The 24,501-nt window shown below is 40.3% G+C and overlaps 1 protein-coding gene across 2 annotated transcripts in view; it reads left to right on the top strand.

Annotated features, from left to right (window-relative positions):
- Positions 1 to 22,305, top strand: part of mtg1 (mitochondrial ribosome-associated GTPase 1) — a 43,973-nt gene extending 21,668 nt beyond the window's left edge. The window contains exons 7-11 of one of the 2 annotated variants that reach the window (XM_059946802.1): positions 261 to 322; positions 8,648 to 8,744; positions 9,734 to 9,815; positions 16,441 to 16,553; positions 18,989 to 22,305. In XM_059946802.1, coding sequence (XP_059802785.1) covers positions 261 to 322; positions 8,648 to 8,744; positions 9,734 to 9,815; positions 16,441 to 16,553; positions 18,989 to 19,086 — 452 coding nt within the window. In that variant the 3' untranslated portion in view covers positions 19,087 to 22,305. The remainder of the gene's footprint in view (positions 1 to 260; positions 323 to 8,647; positions 8,745 to 9,733; positions 9,816 to 16,440; positions 16,554 to 18,988) is intronic. The other variant, XM_059946803.1, reaches the window with a different exon arrangement.
- The last annotated feature ends 2,196 nt before the right edge of the window (positions 22,306 to 24,501 follow it).

Genomic DNA, 24,501 nt, shown 5'->3' on the forward strand with positions numbered 1-24,501 from the left:
AAAATCCCAGGAGATCAGCCATTTCTGAGATACTCAAACCACCTCGTGTGGCTCCAACAATCATTCCACAGTCTAAATCACGTAGATTACATTTCTTCCCCATGTTTGGTCTGAACAGCAACTGAACCACTTGAACATGTCTCCATTGTGTTGCTGCCACTGAATGTGTGTGCCTTGTGGAATTCTTGAAGAGCACAGTTTTGCTTCTATTATAGACAGTCAATTGCTGAAAGGCTAAAGGCTTTGCCATTTTTTTTAAGGCAAAGCATCCAGAGTTGGTGGTGTGCCAGGGATTACCAGAGCTGTCCTCACAAAGATTCAGGTAAATATAAATGAAGCTTGAAAACAATGATAGTTGTAGCTGGTATTTTGGGGGCATCCTTTGGCTCTTCATTGCCAGATACAGACAGGCTACTTGATGAGGCATTGATGCATATTACTGATTGAATTAGTGGCTCATTTATGGCCAATGCCTCAAATAGAAACAGAAATCATATTGCATAGCTCCCTTCAACCCTCCTCATTCTTCTAAACTCCAGTTAGTATGGGTTTCAGTTAGAAAACCATCAACTGCTCCACATATGTTAACTCTTTCATTCCCAGAATAATTCTTATTAACCTACTCTGGACCCTCTCCAAAGACAGCACATTTTTTCTTGGGTAAAGGGCCCAAAACTGCTCACAATATTCCAAGTGTGGTCTGACTAATACGTTATATACGTTTGGTACATGAAGAGGACACCGTTCTGTCCAGTAAAGTACAAATGCACAGTGGGCACATGGCCTGCTCAGTGATACAGGTCAGAATAGGTGCTTCGGGATGAAGAGAAATTTACAGTTGTTGGTGTGGGGGGAGAGATGGGGGGAAGAGTCTAGTTATTGTGGGATGTGTGTGTACCAGTGACCTAGGCAGAATCATGAAAGTGGATCTGTATGTGGCACTAAACACTAAATTAAACAATGTTAAAAGCAATGGTGGTTGTCTGATGATGACAGGAAACCTGTGTGGGAGAGTTTTAAAGTGGAAAGGCCATTGCGTTGGGGCAGTTTCACTCTCTTGATCTTAGAACATAAGAAATAGTAACAGAAGTAAGCCATCTGGCCCTTCGAGCCTGCTCTGCCGTTCAATAAGATCATGGCTGATCTGGCTATGGACTCATCTCCACCTACCTTTTCTCCATAACTAATTCCCCAACTATGCAAAAATCTATCCAGACTTGTCTTAAGGATATTTATTGAGGTAACCTCCACTTCTTCATTGGGCTGGGAATCACACAGATTCAGCACTCTGGGAAAAGCAGTTTCTCCTCATCTCCATCCTACATCTACTCCCCCAAATCTTGAGCTATGTCCCTCAGTTCTAGTCTCTCCTACCAGTGGGAACAACTTTCCTGCCTCTATCTTATCTACCCCTTTCATAATGTTATCTGTTTCTGTAAGATCTCCTCTCATTCTTAATTCCATCGAGTACAGTCCCAGGCGACTCAATCTCTCCTCATAGTCTAACCCCCTTATCTCTGAAATCAACCTAGTGAACCTCCTCTGCACCACCTCCAAAGCCAGTATACCCTTCCTCAAGTAAGGAGACCAGAATTGCACGCAGTACTACAGGTGCAGCGTCACCCGTACCCTGTACAGTTGCAGCAAAACCTCCCAGCTTTTAAATTCAATCCCTCAAGTAATGAAGGTCAACATTCTATTTGCCTTCTTGATAGCCTGTTGCACCTGCAAACCGACCTTTTGTGATTTATGCACAAGTACACCCAAGATCTTCTGCACAGCAGCATACTGCAATTTTTTAACATTTAAATATAAATCTGCTCTTCCATTTTCCCTTCCAAAGTGGATGAAATCACATTTACCAACATTGTACCCATCTGCTAGACCCTTGCCCATTCACTTAACCTATCTATATCTCTCTGCAGACTGCCTGTGTCTTCTGCACAATTCGCTTTTCCACTCAATTTAGTATCAGTAGCAAACTTAAGACACACTACACTCAGTCCTCTCTTCCAGATCGTCAATGTGTACATGAACAGCTGTGGGCCCTTGCAACACACCACTCACCACTGATTGCCAACCAGGGTAGCACCCATGTATCCCAACTCTCTGCTTTCTATTAGTTAACCAATCCTCTATCCATCACCCCCAATTCTATGCATCCTTATCTTATGGATAAGTCTTTTATGCAAAACTTATCAAATGCCTTCTGGAAATCCAAGTAAATAACATTCATCTGTCCCCCTCCATCCACTGTGCATTATATCCTCAAAGAACTCCAGTATGTTTATCAAACAGGACCTTCAGTTGCTGAATCCATGCTGTGTTTAAAGTCCAGGTCCAGAGGTATGAACAAGCATTACAACCTAGGGTCTTCCTTGGCTGCAGTGATGTGGATGACTATAACCTCTTCTGTGCCCTTCACTCTCCATGGAGCATTGCCATACCGTATTCCTGGCTGTTGAATCTCACTGTAGATCTCATCCACTCAGTCTACCAGAGTTTTGTTCTTTTGTAGATTGCGAGAGCACTCAGTCCTCATTTATTGTCATTTAGTAAGGCATGCATTAAGAAATGATACAATGTTCCTCCAGTATGATATCACAAAAACACAAGACAGACCAAGACTAACTTACAAATAATTGTAACATATAGTTACAACAGTGCAACGCAATGCCATAATTTGATAAGGGCAGACCATGGACACGGTAAAAAGTTGACTTTGACTTTTAGTTGACTTTGCATGTCCCTATCTCACTGCCAACAGCCTTCGTCTGGTTTAGTCCACCTGTCGAAGTGGTGTACCAGGGCCACTGTCACATGCTTTCAACTACTTGGAGCCACAGATGAGAGATGAGTGTCCTGTGGGGTCCAAATGTGAGTGAGCTGTCCTGGAATGGACACAACAAGTTCCTTCACCAGAAGTGCTCCCTCTCCCTGGACTCCCCATACAGCCCATTAAAAGTTATAATCTCTGAATTATTACCTGAGCAACATGTGAATTTAGCATAAAGTAAATAAAATTAGAAAAATCATTACTTGGAGAAACAACAGAGAAGATTGCTGGGACATGACAGATTTTTACATCTGTGTTGCTCAAAGGTAAAATACTGGAAGACCAGACCAGAGGATAACTGTTGGTCTTCCTTTATTTAAGAAGCACAGCAGAGGTAAGCCAGGTAAATGCATGCCAGTGTAGGGAAGTTAATTGGAATTTTTTTCTAAGAAACAGGATTTATGTTTGTTTGGAAAGGCGGGGACTGATTCAGGATAGTCAGCATGACCTTGTGAGGGAGACATTCTGCCTTGCAAATTTGATTTGAGTATTTTGAGGTGATAATAAAAGAGACAGCAGAGTGGTAAATCTTGTCCAGATCAACTGAAGTAAAGCATTTGACAAGATCCTGCGTGATAGGCTGATCCAGAAGGTAAGGTGTATAGAATTCAAAACAATGTGGCTAATTGGATCCAAAACTGGCTTGGTGACAGGGTGCAGAGAGTTATGGGGAGAGTGTGTTTCTGTTTGGTGTGCCACAGGGGTTGGTGCAGGGACTTCTGTGTGTGTTGTTCAAGACTCCTAGCATCAGCAGAATCTCTTGTGTTTATCACATCCTTCTTAGTGTGGTGACACAATATTCCAAGTGCTTCTTAACCAGTGGTCTGTAAAATTGCAATGTAATGTCCCAACATTAATATTTTATGCCCCCAACCTATAGAGGCAAATGTGCCACACACCAACTTCATCATCCTGTCACACGTTGTTGCGACATTCAGGGAACTATGGACTTGGACCCCTAGGTTTCTCTATGCATCAACTTTCCCCAGTGTCCGTCAATTTACTGTATATGTCCTCCCCTTACCTGACTTACCATATAACAATCACAGCACAGAAACAGGCCATCTCGGCCCTCCTAGTCCGTGCCGAACTCTTAATCTCACCTAGTCCCACCTACCCGCACTCAGCCCATAACCCTCCACTCCTTTCCTGTCCATATACCTATCCAATTTTACCTTAAATGACACAACTGAACTGGCTTCTACTACTTCTACAGGAAGCTCATTCCACACAGCTATCACTCTCTGAGTAAAGAAATACCCCCTCGTGTTTCCCTTAAACTTTTGCCCCCTAACTCTCAAATCATGTCCTCTCGTTTGAATCTCCCCTACTCTCAATGGAAACAGCCTATTCACGTCAACTCTATCTATCCCTCTCAAAATTTTAAATACCTCAATCAAATCCCCCCTCAACCTTCTACGCTCCAATGAATAAAGACCTAACTTGTTCAACCTTTCTCTGTAACTTAAGTGCTGAAACCCAGATAATATCCTAGTAAATCGTCTCTGCACTCTCTCTAATTTATTGATATCTTTCCTATAATTCGGTGACCAGAACTGTACACAATAAACATTTGCTTATACACTCCACCTAATTTTCCAATTGATCCATGTCTTGCTTCAGCCTGAGATAACATTCTTCATTATCCATTGGCAAAATTAATTATCTTACCTCCTACATTCAGGTTCATATATTGGTAACATACGTTACCGCAAATTGCTGGAGGAACTCAGCAAGTCAAGTAGCATCTGTAGAGAGAGTTAAACAGTCGACATTTCAGGCTGAAACCAGTCATGAGTCTTGATGAAGGGTCTTGGTCTGAAACGTGTGCAACACCAACTACCTGGGTGCTGTGTGAGAGCTTAATCTGCTTTAATCTAGCCCAGTTGGATAAATTTTTACCTCTGGATCACATGCAAACAGAAAGTACATCTTCACCTTACCCAGGAAATGTAGCAGCTACCACTTCAGTATACCTCTGTTAATTTAGAAGTTGGATCAGTGGTTGTTACAGGGAAGATTGTCCAGACCCATTTACAATAGTACAGGCATTGCTGTGAAGTGTATTTGAGACCTCTGCTGGTAGAAGCTGGTATTGTACTGCTGCAGTGCAAACCCTTTCCACTCCTGACTCCCACTCAATCTTCTTGAAAATATTTCAACAGGTCTGTCCCTAGATCATCTACCTTCTTCATCAATCCATTCTTTTGTTTAAAAGAATGTAGTTGACCAAAATACAAATGGGTTTTCAAGTTAAAAGATCTTGAAAGTCTGTATTCAACTGGAACAGTGTTATATAAAATTTATATTCCAAAGTAGCAGTCTGTTGTCCATGTTTGCCATTAAAATAATATTGTTAGGATGATTTTCCAAGCAAAGAACATACAACAGTATAGGCTCTTTGGCCTACGATGTCGTGTTGAACTTTTAACTTACTCGACAACCAAGCTCTAACCCTTCCCTCTCACATAGTCCTCCATTCTTTCATCCATGTGCCTATCTAAGAGTTCCTTAGATGTACCTAATGTGTCTGCCTCTACCACTGCCCCAACAGAGCATTCCATACACCCACCACTCTTTGAAAAAAAAACTTACTTCTGACACTGCCCCCCCCCCCCATACTTTCCTCCAATCACCTTATAATTATGACCCCTCGTATTAGCCATTTCCACCATGGGAAAATGGCTGTCCACTTAATCTATGCCTTGTATCATCTTATCTATATTGTATATTTTACATTGTATTTTAATATTTATTATTTGATTAGCATCAATCCTGATTTTCAGACCCACAAGTTACAGCTATTGAAGTTTTCAGAAGAGTTTTAATATCCAATAACCAAACTAATTTATAAATTTAATGTATCATTATGACAGGGAAGGGAGAAAGAGTCCTTGAAGCAGACCTACCCCACCCTCTTCAGTACAGATTTGTACCACATGATTAATTATGAGGCCTCTTAGTTCCTGGTAAAATGCAGAACATCAGCTGACATTGGCAAAATCAGTCATGGTTATTTCACAATGAAGGGTGTCATTTTAATATGCTAGTCAATATGGATCAACAGGGTGATGAATCTGGAATTTATTGCCATTGACATCTGTGGAGGTCAAGTCATTGGATATATTTAAAGTGGAGGTTGATGGGGTCTTGATTAGTCGGTGTTAATGGTTATTTCTTTAGCAGTTTGAATGGGGCACGACTGTGCAAGCGCGTGAAGGTCGACTCTGAGACAGAGGGAGAGTTTAAAAAGGGAGCAGATTAATGTAGCAGGTGACAGAGTAGTGGGAGACAGAATAGGAAGGCTTTGGTTCGAGAGGCTTCGGCGAGCAGAGGGTGACGACAAATTTGCTCCCAGTCAGGTAAGGCCGGTCAGCTCCTTTAATTAATCTAATTAACTTAGGAGTAAACACGAGGAAATCTGCAGACACTGGAAATTCAAACAACAACACACACAAAATTGGTGTGAAGACAGAGGATTGGGAAGTTTTTAAAAACTTACAAAAGGAAACTAAGAAGATCATTAAGAGGGGAAAGATGAACTATGAAAGGAAGCTAGCAAATAATATCAAAGAGGATACTAAAAGCTTTTTCAAGTATATAAAGAGTAAAAGACAGGTGAGAGTAGACAGGACTGATAGAGAATGATGCTGAAGAAATTGTAATGGGAAATAAGGAGATGGCGGAGGAACTGAACATGTATTTTGCATCAATCCTCACGGAGGAAAACAATAGCAGTATACCTGACACTCAAGGATGTCAGGGAAGAGAAGTGTGCGCAGTCACAATTACGACAGAGAAAGGACTCAGGAAGCTGAATTAGTCTAAGGGTAGATAAATTTCCTGGACTAGAAGGAATGCACCCTCGTGTTCTGAAGGAAGTAGCTATGGAGATTGCGGAGGCATTAGCAATGATCTTTCAAAAGTCAATAGATTCTGACATAGTTCTGGAGGACTGGAAGATTGCAAATGTCACTCCGCTATTTAAGAAGGGGGCAAGGAATCAAAAAGGAAATTATAGACCTGTTAGCTTGACATCGGTAGTTGGAAAGTTGTTGGAGTCGATTGTCAAGGATGAGGTTATGGAGTACCTGGAGGTATATGACAAGATAGGCAGAACTCAGCATGGTTTCCTTAAAGGAAAATCCTGCCTGACAAACCTATTGCAATTTTTTGAGGAAATTACAAGTAGGCTAGACAAGGGAGATGTAGTGGATGTTGTGTAGTTGGATTTTCAGAAGGCCTTTGACAATGTGCCGTACGTGAGGCTGCTAAACAAAATAAGAGTCCATGGAATTACAGAAAATTTACATACATGGATAGAGCATTGGCTGATTGGCAAGAAACAGAGAGTGGGAATAAAGGGATCCCATTCTGGTTGGCTGCCGGTTACCATTGGTGTTCCACAGGGGTCCGTGTTGGGGCCACTTCTTTTTACGTTGTATATCAACTATTTGGATTATGGAATAGATGGCTTTGTGGCGAGGTTTGCTGATGATACAAAGATAGGTGGAGGTGCCAGTAGTGCTGAGGAAACAGAGAGTCTGCAGAGAGACTTGGATAGATTGGGAGAATAGGCAAAGAAGTGGCAAATGAAATACAATGTTGTGAAGTGTATGGTCGTGCACTTTGGTAGAAGAAATAAACGGGCGGACTATTATTTAAATGGGGAGAGAATTCAAAGTTCTGAGATGCAATGGGACTTGGGAGTCCTCGTGCAGGATATCCTTAAGGTTAACCTCCTGGTTGAGTCGGTGGCAAAGAAGGTGAATGCAATGTTGGCATTCATTTCTAGAGGAATAGAGTTTAGGAGCAGGGATGTGATGTTGAGGCTCTATAAGGCAGTGGTAAGACCTCACTTGGAGTACCGTGTGCAGTTTTGGGCTCCTTATTTAAGAAAGGATGTGCTGACATTGGAGAGGGTTCAGAGAAGATTCACTAGAATGATTCCGGGAATGAGAGGGTTAACATATGAGGACCATTTGACCACTCTTGGACTGTACTCCTTGGAGCTTAGGAAAATGAGGGGGGACCTCAGAAACATTTCAAATGTTGAAAGGCATGGACAGAGTGGATGCAGCAAAGCTGTTTCCCACGGTGGATAAGTCCAGTACGAGAGGGCATGACTTAAGGATTGAAAGGCACCCATTCAGAACAGATGCGAAGAAATTTTTTTAGCCAGAGGGTGGTAAATCTGTGGAATTTGTTGCCAAGGGTGGCAGTGGAGGCCAAGCCATTGGCTGTATTTAAGGCAGAGATTGATCGGTACCTGAGTAGCCAGGACATCAAAGGTTATGGTGAGGAGGCAGGGGAGTGGAACTAAATCGGAGAATGGATCAGCTCATAATAAAATGGCGGAGCAGACTCGCTGGGCCGAATGGCTGACTTCAGCTCCTTTGTCTTATGGTCTTATATTTATATGTGGAAAGCAAGAGAATGGGGTTGAGAGGGATAATAATTCAGCCATGATGGAATGATGGAGCAAGCTCAATGACCCTAATTCTGCTACTGTGTCTTATGCTTTATCTTTCTGCAGTGATTGGTTAATCATAAAAGGTTGAGTCATTATAAAGGGAACTTGCAGAGGACAGTTGGATGTCACTGTGGACTTGTTATTTTGAATACTCTATATGCTATTAATAGTTGGTTTGGTTTCCGTCTCATCATTTTAGCAAAGGCTACTTTGTCACATGAGTACCAGCTCTGGGTTCAACTGGTTATAATCTAGGACAAGCATTTTTCTCATCACCCTCAGATGTCCTCCAGTAATGTTGTGCTAAAAAAAGTTATGAATGTTCTGTGTTTCTGCAGGTTTGCGAGAGACCCATCGTATTTTTATTAGATACTCCTGGTGTCTTTTCTCCTCACATTGAAAGCGTGGAAGTAGGGTTGAAGCTGGCACTCTGTGGTATGTTCTACACTTAGCACTTAGACCTGGGTTAAGCTGTTGGCACACTACATCAACACTGATAGTAAATGAATAACTGTTAGAGTAGTACCGTACTACAGCACAGAAACAGGACCTTTTGGCTTATCTAGTCCATGCTGAAATGATATTCTGCCTAGTCTCACCAACCTATATCTGGACCATAGCCCTCTGTACCCCTCCCATCCTTGTACCTATCCAAACTTCGCATTGAAACCTATCAAGTATTGAAATACATTGAGAGAATGGATGTGAAGATAATGTTTCCTATTGTGAGGGAGTCTAGGCCCAGAGGGCACGGCTTCAGAATTAGAACAGAGATAAGGAGGAATTTCTTTAACAAGAGAATGGTGAATCTGTAGAATTTATTGCCCCAGGTAACTGTGGAGACCAAGTCATTGAATACATTACATTGGAGGTTGACAGGTACTTGATTAATCAGGGCATCAGAGGTTATGGGGAGAAGGCGGGGTAATAGGGTTGAGAGGGATAATAAATCAGCCTTGATAGAATGGCGGAGCAAACTTGATGGGCAGAATGGCCTAATACGGCTCCTATGTCTTATGTTCTTATATTATTGTTGGTTCATAGTCAACTGGTAATGATTTAAATGTCTACTGTGAGATTTGGTATCATAATCAAATTGATCTTATGCAACACAGAGTGCATTCCTGATAGATCCATGAAAACAGAGATCCTTTTCTGGGTCCACCAGTGTTAAGGAATCTATGCACTAATTAAATAACAGAAAGGAATTTCTAATTTTGTCTTATCAATACCACAGTCAATGGACCCAAGATTGCTGACTTCAACTCCTTGTTTGTTGGCACCACATATACATTGGCTGCTGGCTTTGCTTCAGAAATAAATCTGAGTTCAGCTTTAAAATGTTTTGAGATCACAAAACATAGTTTTGGATGCAAAATTTTTCTTTCCTTCAGTGCAATAGTCCTGTATTTGATTTGCCACAGGAACAATATTAGACCATTTGGTAGGAGAGGAAGTAATTGCGGACTATCTACTCTTCAGCCTCAATAAACATCAGAAGTTTGAGTAAGTATCGTTTTATATTATTTTTCAGCATGTTCCTTTTGTTCAGCATGTCTCCGTTTGTGCATTTTCTCAATGTGCATTATGATTTCATAATATACTAAGTTATTTATTTATTGAGATGCAGCAGGGAATAGTCCTTCCAGACCTTTGACTCACACTGCCTAGCAACCCCTGATTTAACTCTCGCCGAATCACAGGACAACTTACAATGACCAAGTAACCTACTAATTGGTACATCTCTGGACTGTGGGAGGAAACCAGAGCACCCAAAGAAAACACACGCATTCCATGGAGAGGATGTATAGACTCCTTACAGATGATGTCTCAGTTGAACTCAGAATTCCAAAACTCTGAGCTGTAAAGGTGTTGCTCTAACTACTACACTACTGTGGCACCTCCAAACTAGCATATAGAGTAGTATAATGGACATTTGTTAAAATAAGGTATGTTTTCTTCTCTTTGGATAAACAAATCACCTTTGGTTATTTGGGCTTTTTACAGTTCTGACTCTTTTGATCAAATCAATGTTTCTTCCTCAATTGTCAGGGTCAATTGAAAGCAAAAGGAAAATTCAATTTGTTTCCCCTTTGTAATGTTACTTGTCTCATTAATCATAAATATGAACCACACTGCCCTTTCCTAATTTCCTTGCTCTGTAAAATTTTCTCTGTTTGATACATACTATATGTAGATAGCCCATCACAGGTAATTGAGGGCAAAATATTAACATCTGGTTTATAACTGACCATCTACTTTTCTGATATTACTATTCCTCTTCCAAATCCCTGGGAGTCCTATGTGACATTTTTGCTGTTCCTTTACACTAGAATGTAAACAGCATCAAATCATAAAAAACTGACAGTGCAGGAGCCCATTCAGCTCATTGTTTTTGTGCTAATAAAGAGCAAACCAGCTTAATCCCATTTTTAAGCAGGAGCCCACCAGGTGACAGCTCTTCACAAAACATGTTGAAGTGTGATAAGGGTTTCTGTCTCTAATCTTTTGAACAGTCAGTTCCAGATCCTCGCCACCCTCTGGCTGAAAGACTTCCCTTAGCTCCCTCTAATCTTTGCCTATGCCCTTTGTTGACAGAAACAGAACCTTCCAATCTTCTGATAATTTTATACTCCTCAGCTGGGTTTCTCTTTGACCTCCCATTTCAAAAAGAGCCCCACCATACAATTTCCATTTCTGGCAGCATTCTTTAAATCTCCTCAGTACCTTTCACCAGTACAGTCACACCTTTCCTGTAATCTGGGATTGGAACTGTACACATTATGCAACCTATGTTCAAAGTTAAAACTACATTTATTATCTAAGTATGTATTAAGATATATAACCTTGAGATTCGTCTGCTTACAGGCAGCCACAAAACAAACCTGAAAGAACCAAATTTTAAAAAAGACCAACACCCAATGCACAGGGAGAGGAAATAAACCACAAATCATGCAAGCAAAAGGACTCAGAACAAAACTGAGTCCATAGACACACAGCCCAGAGCAGGTCCACAGCCTCAGTCTCACTTCATCACTCAGAGGAGCAAATTGTCACAAAGCCCGGAACAGTCTCACAGCCTTAGCTGAGAGCAGAGTAATGAACAGAATTGGCCCAACCCTCGTTTCTGGGCTGGCGTTTAAATTATCCTCCACACTGGGACCCAGGCCGTGCTGCATCAACACTCTGAGCCTGGACCCTGCCACCACGTTCTGGCCCGCACCCAACTTTTCCGAATCTGCCTGGTGCTTAGATCGGTCCAACCTTGCTCCTCGGTTCAGGTGGACAGACTCCAAAACAATTCCTATCCAACTCCGTCTCGAACATGCTTCAACTTTGCTCTGACCACTTCTCCTCAAACATGCCTTGCTCTGACTTGGCATCACACTCGTATGCCTCGACCCTCAAGTCAACCTCACCTTTGCTTGCCTCTTCATTGTTTGTGGTGATAGTTTACCATAATTTACCACAGAAAAAGCATTATTAACAAAGTATTTGTGTTTCTTGCTTTATGAACCACCAGTAGGCTGTTGCCCATCTTAAATGGTGGCATTTTAAAACAATAGCCAATACTATGGCTATGTCCAAACTAGCAATGTATATTTTATCATTCTTGAGGGCAGGTTTGTTAGGGCTGTTGGGGAAGGTTTAAACTAACTTGGAGGGGGGTGGGAGCCAAAGTGAAGGGACTCAGGAAAGGACAGATGGTAAACAAGTAAAGATAATGTGCAGTCACATTGTCAGGAAGGGCAGGCAGGTGATGGGACTTAGTTGCAGCCAACAGGCCAAGTATCAAATCATTAGGGGTGCAGAGTCAGAAAGGATAGCAAATTCAGTACTCAAGGTGTTGTATCTAAATGCGCGTAGTATAAGAAATAAGATGGATGATCTTGTTGCAATATTACAGACTGCCAGGTATGATGTGGCCATCACTGAATTGTAGCTGAAGGATGGTTGTAGTTGGGAACTGAATGTCCAAGATGACACGTTATATCGGCGGGATAGGAAGGTAGGCAGAGGGAGTGGTATGGCTCTACTGGTAAAGAATGGCATCAAATCAGTAGAAAGATGTGACATAGTATTGGAAAATGTTGAATCTTTGTGGATTGAGTTAAGAAACTGCAAGGGTAAAAGGACGTTGATGGCAGCTATATACAGGCCTCCCAACAGTGGCTGGGAGATGGACCACAGGTTACAACAGGAATTACAAAAGGTGAGTCAAAAGGGCAATGTTATGGTAGTAATGGGAGATTTGAACATGCAGGTCGATTGGGAAAATCAGGTTGGTAATGGATCTCAAGAGAGTGAGTTTGTTCAATGCCTAATAGATAGCTTTTGAGAGCAGTTTGTCATTGAGCCTACTAGGGGATCAGTTATACTGGATTGGGTGCCATGTAATGAACTGGAGACGATTAGGGAGTTTAAGGTAAAATAACCCTAAGGAACTAGTGATCACAATATGATTGAGTTCAACTTGAAATTCAGTAGGGAGAAAGTAATGTAGCAGTATTTCAGTGGAATAAAGGAAATTATAGTGGAATGAGAGAGGATTTGGCCAAAGTAAGTTGGAAAGAGCTGCTGGCAGGGATGTCAGCAGAACAGCAATGGCTGTTTCTGAGGAAAATGAGGAAGGTGTAGGTCAAATGTATTCCAAAAATGAAGAAGTACTCAAATGGTAAAATAGTACAACCATGGCTGAAGAGGGAAGTCAAAGCTATTGTAAAAGCAAAAGAAAGGGCATACAACAAAGCAAAAATTAGTGGGAAGATAGAGGATTGGGAAAATTTTAAAAACCTACAGAGAGCAACTAAAAAAAATTAGAAGAGAAAAGATGAAATATGAAAGCAAGCTAGCAAATAATATCAAAGACTATAGTAAAAGTTTTTTCAGGTATGTTAAAAATAAAAGAGAAATGAGAGTGGATATAGGACCGCTAGAAAATGAGGCAGGAGAAATAATAACAGGGGACAAGGAGATGGCTGATGAACTAAATGAATATTTTGCGTCAGTCTTCACTGTGGAAGGTTCTAGCAGTATACTTGATGTTATGTGTGAAGAAAGAGAAGTGGGTGCAGTTACTGTTACAAGAGCGAAGGTGCTCAAAAAGCTAAAAGACCTAAAGGTATATATGCCACTCTAACCAGAGGAATTGCACCCTGGGGTTCTGAAAGAGAATTAGAGGTACTGGTGGCATTAGAAATGATCTTTCAAAAAACCATTGGACTCTGGCATGGTGCCAGAAGACTGGAAAATTGCTAATGTTACTTCACTCTAAGAAAGGAGGAAAGCAGCAGAAAGGAAATTACAGACCAGTTAGCCTGACCTCAGTGGTTGGGAAGATATTGGAGTCAGTTGTTAAGGATGAGGTGATGGAGAACTTGGTGACACAGGATGGTTCAAAGTTGCATGGTTTCCTTCAGAGAAAATCCTGCCTGGCAAATCTGTTGGAATTCTTTGAGGAGATTACAAGTAGGGATAGATAAAGAGGATGCAGTGGATGTTGTATATTTGGACTTTCAGAAGGCCTTTGACAAGGTGTCACACTTGAGTCTGCTTACCAAGTTAAGAGCCCATTACAGGAAAGCGTTAGAGGTTAGAGCATTGGCTGATTGGTAGGAGGCAGGGAGTAGGAATAAAAGGAACCTTTTCTGGTGTGCTGCCAGTGACTAGTGGTATTCTGCTGAGGTCGGTGTTAGGACCACTTCTTTTCATGCTGTATATAAATGATTTATATGATGGAATAGATGTCTTTGTTGCCAAGTTTGCAGGTGATACAAACATTTGTGGAGGGGCAGGTAGTGTTGAGGGAGCAGGTAGGCTGCAGAAAGGCTTAGACAGATTAGGAGAATGGGCAAGAAAGAGAGTGGCAATTGAAATACAATGTTGGAAAATGCAAGCTCAGGCAATTTGGTTGTAGAAATAAATGTGCAGACTATTTTCTAAACTGGGAGAAAATCCAGGAATCTGAGATGCAGAGGGACTTGGGAGCCCTTGTGCAGAACACCCTGAAGGTTAACTTGCAGGTTGAGTCACTGGTGAGGAAAGCAAATGCCATGTTAGCATTCATTTCAAGAGGTCCAGAATACAAGAGCAAGGATGTGATGCTGAGGCTTTAAGGCACTGGTGAGGCCTCACCTTGAGTATTCTGAACAGTTTTGGGCCCTTCATCTTAGAAAAGATGTGCTGGCATTGGAAGGAGTCCAGAGGAGGTTCACGAGGATGATTCCAGGAATGAAAGGGTTATCATACGAGGAACGTTTGATGGTTCTGAGTCTGTACTCACTGGAATTCAGAAGGATGAGGGAGGATCTCATTGAAACCTTTTGAATTTTGAAAGGCCTAGACAGAGTAGATATGGAAAGGATGTTTCCCATAGTGGGAGAGTCTAGGACAAAGGGCACCGCCTCAGGATAGAGGGGCGCCCTTTCAAAACAGAGATGCAGAGAAATTTCTTTACCAAAGGGTGGTGAATTTGTGGAATTTGTTACCAAAGGCAGCTGCGGAGGCCAGGCCATTGGGTGTATTTAAGGCAGAGATTGATAGGTCTTGATTGGACATGGCATCAAAGGTTACGGGGAAAAGACCAGGAACTTGGGTTGAGGAGGAGATAGAAAAAAAGAATCAGCCATGATTGAATGGCAGAGCAGACTTCATGGGCCAGGTGGCCTAACCCTGCTCCTATGTCTTATGGTCTTATTACCTCCCTCAGAACCCACACTACCAGATTCAGGAACAGTTATTACCCCACAACCATCTGCTCTTGAACTAGAGGGGATAACTTCACCTGCCCCATCTCTGAACTGTTCCCACAATCTTTGGACTCATTTTCAAGGACTTCTCATTCCTTGTTCTGGATGCTTGTTGCATATATATATATATCTATCTATCTATCTATCTATCTATTTATTTATTTATTTATTATTGGTATTGTTATTTTGTGCTTATTTCTTTTTGTATTTGCACAATGTGTTGAATTTTTCACATGGGTTGTTTGTCCACCTTGTTTGCAGTCTTTCATTGATTCTATTGTGTTTATTTCTATTTACTGTGAATGTGCACAGGAAAATGAATCTTGAGGTTGTATATGGTGGTATATATGTACTTTGATCATAAATTTACTTTTAATTTTGAAGTGCTCTTTTTTTTAAAGATATAGAATATGTGCCTCTTTAACCATCTTATCTGCCTCCTATGATTTGAGTATCTGTAAATATGCATGCCAACATACATGGATTCCATGTATGTCCATGGAGTCCATGGATCAATGAGGTTTATTAACACTAACATTATCTCGTGTAATTTGTTGTTTTGTAACATCAGCACAGTGCCATACATAACAATTCCTATAAAATACAAGAAATATATTAAACATATAATAAATTTATTAGCATCTTGGGTTCATAGGGACGGTTTTGGGAACAGAGGGGAGCTAGAGGTCAGGTTAGGGTTTAGGGACAGGGCTTCTGCCCGATGGTAGCAGTGAGAAAATAATAAGGTCTGAATAGTAGGTGCTCTTGATGATGAACACTGTTTTCTTGTGGCAACTCTGATGTAAATATGCTCACTGCTGGGGGGGACTGAGTGATGAACTGGGTTGTATTCATCACTTTTCATAGTCTTTACTGTTCTTAGCATTGGTGCTTTCATACCAGGCCATGGTGCAGCCAGTCAGGATATCCTCCACTATGCATCTAAAAAAGTTCATCTGTTTTGGTGACATACTGAACCTACACGGTTATTGCTCCATGTTCTGTCATCTGTCTCTCTTGTGTCTCCATTTTACTTCAGTTAGTAATGCTCTAGTGTTTAAAGCTTAACTCCATGGTCAGCTGTGACTAGCGAAACAAGACAGAGTCAAAAAAGGAATTTTTATCTCATTTATTATCAAAGTGCACGTCACCATATACCACCCTGAGATTCATTGTCTTGAGGCCATTTACAAGAATACAAGAAACACACCAGAATCAATGATTCACTGCAGACAAGATGGACAAACAACCAGTGTGCAGAAGGCACCAATTCGTGCAAATACAAAATCAAAAGGAAAAAAATAATAATTAAGTAACTATTAGTTATTTGCTAAACCCTGTGATTGTGATTGAGATCTCTTTGATTCTGTCTTCCCCTTCAGTTATGTTGAACGATACCAGCTGGGAGAGCCCTGTGACGACTTGCAAACAGTGCTGAAAAAAATAGCTGTGAAATTAGGCAAGACGCAGAAAGTGAAAGCCATTACAGGAGTGGGTGAGTTGTATGTTATGCTTCACTGATAATGCTAATTGAAAATAAATTATTTTGATTTTCTTCTCATACACATTTGGGGAGATATGAGACTTGGCATACTGCAGAGGCGACTTCTTGGGGGTCTTTAAAGCAATGCCAACATTTTGAAAAAATGGACACAGACAGCAGGTCCACTTGGGGGGAAATCACCGGGCATAATTTCAAAGTGATGGCTGGAAAGTTTGGGGGGATTTGAGGGGTAAGTTTTTTCACACAGAGTGGTTGGTGCGTGGAATGCATTGCCAAGGGTGATGGTAGAAGCAGGACATTTAAGAGACTCTTAGATAGGCATGTTTAGCAGGCCAGTGGTGTAGTGGCATCTGCACCAGACTTTGAGGTGAATGGTCCTGAGTTCAAATCCACGCTGGCTCCTTGCACACTTTTTATTTGTGCTTCGTTGAGTGTTGAGTTAGCAACTTGGCCTCGTAAAAACTGGTAAGTGCTAAAGAAATGGTAATGTTGTTGTCCATTGTGCCAGAAGGCACGGAGAGGAACTCAGCAACAACTAGGTAGCCACATGGATGAAATAAAGATGGAGGACTATGTAGGAAGGAAAGGTTGGATTGATCTTAGATTAAAAGGTTTACACCATGTTGTGGGCCGAAGGACCTGTACTGTTACAAGTTCTATGTCCCAGCCAGAGGCCAGCATCCAAGTGTCTCCAAGACATCTACTAAGAAGTCAGTAGAAACTTTTGTATCCAAAGAGTGGTGGAATTTACTACAAGTACAGGTTGAGACAAATTGGACAGACAAATTTTAGGGAGGCTGGACAAGCTTCTGAGTCAGAAGAAAATGGAACATAGAATAGTACAACACAGAACAGACTCCTCAGCCCACTTTAATCTAACTCTTCCCTCCCATGTAGCCCTCCATAAAGGGATATGCTGGAAGATTTAATGGCAAGGACAGGAGGAGGTTCATGGGGGATATCAGGGCTGGTAGAGCCAGTTGGGCTGAATGAGCTGTATGTGTGCCCCATGTCCCTATAATATATTATAGGTTCAATGCTGAATACATTGCTGTGAACTCTTACTTTAGTGATGAGCCTGTCTATTTTATACTAACAGATATGGCCATAAAAAATTGGAGCAGAATTAGGCCATTCGGCCCTTTGAGTCTGCTCCACCATTCTATCATGGCTGATTAATTATCCCTTACAAACCCCATTCTCCTGCCTTCTCCTCCTAACTTTTGATGCCCTGACTAATCAAGAACTATCAACTTCTGCTTTAAATATACCCAATGACTTGCCTTCCACACCCAACTGTGGCAATGAATTTCATAGATGAATTAACTACCCTAAAGAAAATCCTCATCATCTTTGTTTCAAATGGAAGTCCATAATAATTATACTGATAATAAGTCAGTAATATTACTAAGGTAGGTGGTGTTGTGGATAATGAAGTAGGTTTTCAAAGCTTCGAGAGAGATTTAGGCCAGTTAGAAGAGTGGGCTGAACGATGGCAGATGGAGTTTAATGCTGATAAGTGTGAGGTGCTACATTTTGGCAGGAATAATCCAAATAGGACATACATGGTAAATGGTAGGGCATTGAAGAATGCAGTAGAACAGAGTGATCTAGGAATAATGGTGCATAGTTCCCTGAAGATGGAATCTCGTGTGGATAGGGTGATGAAGAAAGCTTTTGGTATGCTGGCCTTTATAAATCAGAGCATTGAGTATAGGAGTTGGGATGTAATGTTAAAATTGTACAAGGCATTGGTAAGGCCGAGTTTGGAGTATTGTGTATAGTTCTGGTCACCGAATTATAGGAAAGATATCAACAAAATAGAGTACAGAGAAGACTTACTAGAATGTTACCTGGGTTTCAGAACCTAAGTTACAGGGAAAGGCTGAACAAGTTAGGTCTTTATTTTTTGGGGTGTAGAAGGTTGAGGGGGGACTTGATAGAGTATTCAAAATTATGAGGGGGATAGATAGAGTTGACATGGATAGGCTTTTTCCATTGAAAGTAGGGGAGATTCAAACAAGAGGACATGATTTGAGAGTTAAGGGGCAAAAGTTTAAGAGTAACACGAAGGGGAACTTCTTTACTCAGAGAGTGGTAGCTGTGTGGAATGAGCTTCCAGTAGAAGTGGTAGAGGCAGGTCGGTATTGGCTTTTAAAGTAAAATTGGATAGGTATATGGACAGGAAAGGAATGGAGGGTTATGGGCTGAGTGCGGGCCAGTGGGACTAGGTGAGTGTAAGCGTCGGCACGGACTAGAAGGGCCGAGATGGCCTGTTTCCGTGCTGTAATTGTTACATGGTTATTATTAAATACAAAGCATTAAAATATTGTTGCTCCTTCATTTACAAAGCAAGATGTGATTAGTTGCTGGTCAAAATTACCCATGACAGTGTGAAAGTAACTACCATTACTGCAACTTTGCAGGTAATGTGAATATTCTCATGCCGAACTACAGTGCAGCTGCTTACGACTTCATCAGAACGTTCCGGAAAGGAGACCTGGGGAAGGTTATGCTGGATTAATGTGAGTGCTCCTGTTCTGAGAATCAGAAGCCAGCAATACTGGACGTCTAGGGTTACCTGTACATCATCAGAAAGGATCTCATCCGTGAGAACTGTGTTTAAGTCCTCGTCCACTGTCATAAAATGTTTATTTTTTTAAAAAAAGCTGATGATGTAGAGCATGACTGCTGCTTAACATGAAATACATGTGCTCTGCTGACAGCAACTTACAAGAAAATACAGTGGATTCCAGTTAACTGGGACACCTTGGCCCCAGTACATTCATTGTGGCCAATTAAGTGGCCAATTAGCCAAAGTTTTATGAAAATAGTTAAAAAGTTTTTTTTTAAAAACTACTGTTTAACTGAGGTGAAAATTATGTGTTTAATTGAAATACAGAACAAATTAAAACACTATCAATATTACTGCAGTACTATAAAACTATGCATTAGCTGCTAATAGGTATTGACAGAGGAATTACACTGCCATGTTCTTTTGATTGACTGTAAACTAACAAACTCAGCTCAAACACCTAGTACAGATAATGGACTGCGTTCATACAATTCTTAACAATTGCATCCTCCAAATCTTTATTTTCACTAACACTCAAGATGTTTGTCAATACCTTCAATTTCTTCGTAGTTTCTAACTTGTTGAAGTAGTGAAATCATTTATTTTCACTCTGAGCTGTTTCTGCCACCTTCAAGCCTGAATGTTTGAAACCGCAGTGAGCAAAAACAGTTCTGAATAGTCTGACTGCTTATTTCTTGCAACTATCAGTTATAAAAATCACTGCTTTTTTAACATAAGCATGCACAACTGATGTTATTTAAAAACTGTTTGCTGTAAACACCATGTAGTGTCTAATGGCTTGTCTTGGCACTAGTTAGAAACTGTTCAGTGACAGTCTCCTATCCCAATCAGGCAGCATATAAACAAAGGGAATCCCGAGTTTTTTCTCCATTAGTTTTTGTTCTTTAAGACTTGTCCCAAATGAGCAGCTGTCCTGATTAACCAATGGCCCAATTAACCGGAATCTGCTGTGTAACAGCATCAGATTCTTCTACAGATTAAAATCTGCAGTAAAATCTGAAAATTAAACCTATCACATTGCTACGCCAGGTTCCATTCATGGTTCGGAAAAGAATTGTGAAATTAACCAATTAATTTCCTGAAGTGATTGTGGTCTTCTCTCTCAGTTATATTGAAAGTTGAAGTTTGGAATCTCATTAATTTGGCATCATCTGACTTTTTATTAAAATAGTGATAGTAGCTGGTGGTATTATTGAGAGATGTAGTTTTGAGAAATTTGCCCAGTTGGACAGAGGCTTCAGACTTGCACAAGTTCTCCCACAGAAATCTAAATATGTCCAAATAATGCCTCTGTAGAAACAAATCTATCAGTTGTACTTTATTATGGATGAAAATGGATCTAGTGCTTTCCTGGCATATATGACAAATAAATTTTTGTCAGGCTTCCAGCCGGGTACAAATTATATTTGATATCTGTACCCGGCTGGAAGCTCAAGAAAAGTTTATTGATTATGAATATTTGTCATAGTCTTCAAGGTTTAAAATAAAATTGAATAATTTATGCTGGAAATGTTTGTATGGGCAAATATGCAAATGGTTAAACTGTGGCTTGATTAAAAAAAGTCTGGTTGAAAGTGTGTTCCTGTGCTGGCACTCTGGCTTTTCAATGACCACAATGTCTGTAAATGAGTGAACTGCTGACACCCTCACTTGTTCTCCCTTAGACAATGTGATCATTTCTAACTTACTGATAAACCCTTGTACAGACACTTCACAGAAACAGAAGGCTTACATAATGTCTGTAAGGAATTTGTTCCCCCATGAGTGCATGGGTTTTCACCCATATTCCAAAGACTTAGTAGGTTAATTAGTCATTGTAACTTGTTCTCTAATTAGGCTAGGGTTAAATAGGTTGCAGGGCTGTGTAGATCGTTGGGTTAGAAGGGCTTGTTCCACACTAAACAAAAGACAACAAACTGCTTGAACTCTGGTACACTAACATTACCCACATTAACAAAATTTTGTTTGCAGAGAACTTTTTACATTCAGTTGTTCCATAAAACACAATAGCTCTGAATAATTATTATTTATAAGGAATACATATTTTGTTGGATTGTGTTTTTTTAATAACTGGATTCCAGTTAATTGGACCATTGGTAAATCAGGCCAGCTGTTTATTTGGGATCATTCTTAAAGAACAAAAGGTAAATCAAGAAAATAGCCTGGATTCCCTATGTTTATTTGGGACACTATGCTGCTTAATTGGGGCAGGAGACTGTTGCCAAATAGTTCTGTGTTTGTCATGTGCACTTACATTGACATTAACACATTATGCCTTGCTGAGAGTGATCAGTTTTTAAATAGCGTCTGTTGAATCTGTGTTCAAAAATGAATGATTTTTGTTACTGATAATTGGCGAGAAGTAAATGGTAAGACAATTTGAAAGTTTGGCGCGCCATGGTTTCAATCATTCAGGCTTAGAGATGCCAGAAATAGCCGGGAGTGAAAATGAAACATTTTCACTACTTCAGTAAGTTAGAAATTACGAAGAATTTGGAGGATGCAGTCGCCTGAAGCATTATCTGTATCAGGTATCTGCACTGATTTTGTTTGTTTACAGTCAATCAAAAGAATTCCTCCATTCATAACTATTAGGAACAAATACACAGTTGTATAGTACTGTAGTAGTATTTGTAGTTTTCTAATTTGTTCTGTATTTCATTTAAATACATAAATTGTTACTCAGTTGAACAGTAGTTTGACTTTTTTTATACCTTTTTAACTATATTCACGAAACTTTGGCTAATTGGGGTAACTGCCTAATTGTTCCAAGTGTACTGATCCTGATGTGTCCACTGTGTATATAAAAACAAAATGGTCAAAAATTTAGGCACCACTAAAGAGAAGTGGTTTCAGGGAAAATACTTTCCAGTAGAATTTATAGAATTACAACCATATCTTGTCAACATGTTTCTAAGTCAGTTTTATATGTATATAAAATGTATATGATAAAGAAAAAAGTAAAAACTGCTCAAGAATTTTAACCCATCACATTGAATGCAGCCTGTTTTTTTTTAAATTCAATATAAATGAAGCAGTAATTTTGGATATTTTAAGGATGTGTGCTATTAAATCAATCTTGGTACCATTGTTTAACCATGTAAATCTAGTTTCTGTTTTAATTGCATTTTTAATAAAGCTACAACAAAAATCTGAATGTTTGTTAACTTAGCAGCAGCAGTTCAATTTAATACATAATATGGAAGAAAAATAAAATAATAATACATGATAAATAAATTACAGTATACGTATATTGAATAGATTAAAATCATGCAAAAAAAAAAATAATATACATTTAAAAAAGTGAAAGAAGTAGTGTCCAAAGGTTCAATGACCACTTAGGAATTGGACTGCAGAGGGGAAGAAGCTGTTCCTGAATCGCTGTGTCGATGCCTTCAGGCTTCTGTACCTCCTACCTGATGGTAACAGTGAGAAAAGGGCATGCCCTGGGTGCTGGAGGTCCTTAATAATGGACGCTGTCTTTCTGAGACACCACTTCTTGAAGGTGTCCTGGGTACTTTGTAGGCTGGTACCCAAGCTGTAACCGACTAAATTTATGACCCTCTACAGCTTCTCTCGGTCCTGTGCAGTAGCCCCCCTTCCCCCCCCCCCATACTAGACAGCGATGCAACCTGTCAGAATGCTCTCCACAGTACATCTGTAAAAAACCCCTCACTGTTGATGTATTGTGAGTTTTCCATTGTGTAACCTCTCAAAACATCCCTCCTAATGGTGTTAAAAAAGACAGATTCAAGCATCATTGAAGACTGTGGTCTTTCTTTAAACTCACTTAACCTGTTATAAGACCTACTGCTTTTGTTTTATGTGCAGTTTTTGTATTGATTCTATTTATTCCTTTGTTCTGCAGTGAATGCCTGCAAGAAAATGAATCTCAGGGTCAATTATGGTGACAGATAAATACTTTGATAATAACTACTTTGAACTTTTAAGTATAAAATCCCATTACTAGCAGTAACAAATCAATATTCTTGATATAAAAATCTATAAAAATTGGTATAAAATCTATAATCCATATTTTAAAAAATTTCATATGAGATGACATTGCTAGAAGCAACAAATCTATTTCTTGACTTCACATCCTTGTGCCTCTGTCTGGTTATACTCTTGGTCATTTTGTGTACCTCAGATTTACCCAATTATCTTTTCTTTAAGTATGGGAGGCGAATTTCCTGCGGGTTACCCGCGCAGTGAGGTATGAAAGGCAGATTTCCCGCGCGGTAAGGTACGGGAGGTGGATTTACTGCGAGTTACCCTTGCGGTGAGATGCAGAGGCAGATTTCCCATCCAGCGAGGTACGGAAGGCGGATTTTCTGCGAGTTACCTGTGCAGTGAGGTATAGAAGGCGGATTTCCTGGGGAGTAACCTGCGCAGTGAGGTATGGGAGGCAGATTTCCCATGCGGTAAGGTATGGGAGGCAGATTTCCCGTGCGGTAAGGTATGGGAGGCAGATTTCCCATGCGGTAAGGTATGGGAGGCAGATTTCCCGTGCGGTAAGGTATGGGAGGCAGATTTCCCATGCGGTAAGGTATGGGAGGCGGATTTCCTGCGAGTTACCTGCGCAGTGAGGTATAGAAGATGTATTTCCTGGGGAGTTAGCTGGGCAGTGAGGTAGGGAAGACAGATCTCCCCCAGGGTACCTGTGCAGTAAAGTGTGGGAGGTGGATTTCCCACAGGTTATCTGTACAGTGAATTGGTACGGAGGCAGCAATCAGTCACATGCCTTCCTACCTAACCAGAGGTTTCAAGTTCTTAGTGTTGGGTATTGGTGGGACCTTTGTACATGGGTGCAGGCATGAAGAATGCTAGTCTAAGACTTATTCAGCCAGCACATCACATCATCAATCATACAGGCAAACATATTCATTAAACTTCACACAGTACAACAGCTCGGTTCACAGACTCACTGAAATTGACATCAACAATAAACACTGGGGATTAAGTACTTTATTTGGGTACTGTAAATATTTCACAATGCTAAAGCATTCCAAACTATGTGGAAAACAGTAAACAGATCTTACAATATATTGGCACTATGTGTTACATCTGCATTTTCTGAAAGGTTTTCCAATCCATTTAACATTGAAAAGTGTTACAATTTATCATGTATATATTATACAAATACCTCAAGCATAAATGTTTTTGCAATGATTCTTCATCAAATTGTTTTTTCAGTGGCTGTGTTAAGTACTATTACTTAATGCTGAAATATAAAATGGAAATATTCTTCCTGCCACAAGACTTCATAAAAGTTTCTAAAGTATCACTTTGACCACTATTAAAATATTTCAAACATCACTTCCACAATGTAAATATTAAAGAAAC

Source organism: Hypanus sabinus, chromosome 21 (assembly GCF_030144855.1).
Source record: "Hypanus sabinus isolate sHypSab1 chromosome 21, sHypSab1.hap1, whole genome shotgun sequence".
Classification (NCBI taxonomy): domain Eukaryota; kingdom Metazoa; phylum Chordata; class Chondrichthyes; order Myliobatiformes; family Dasyatidae; genus Hypanus; species Hypanus sabinus.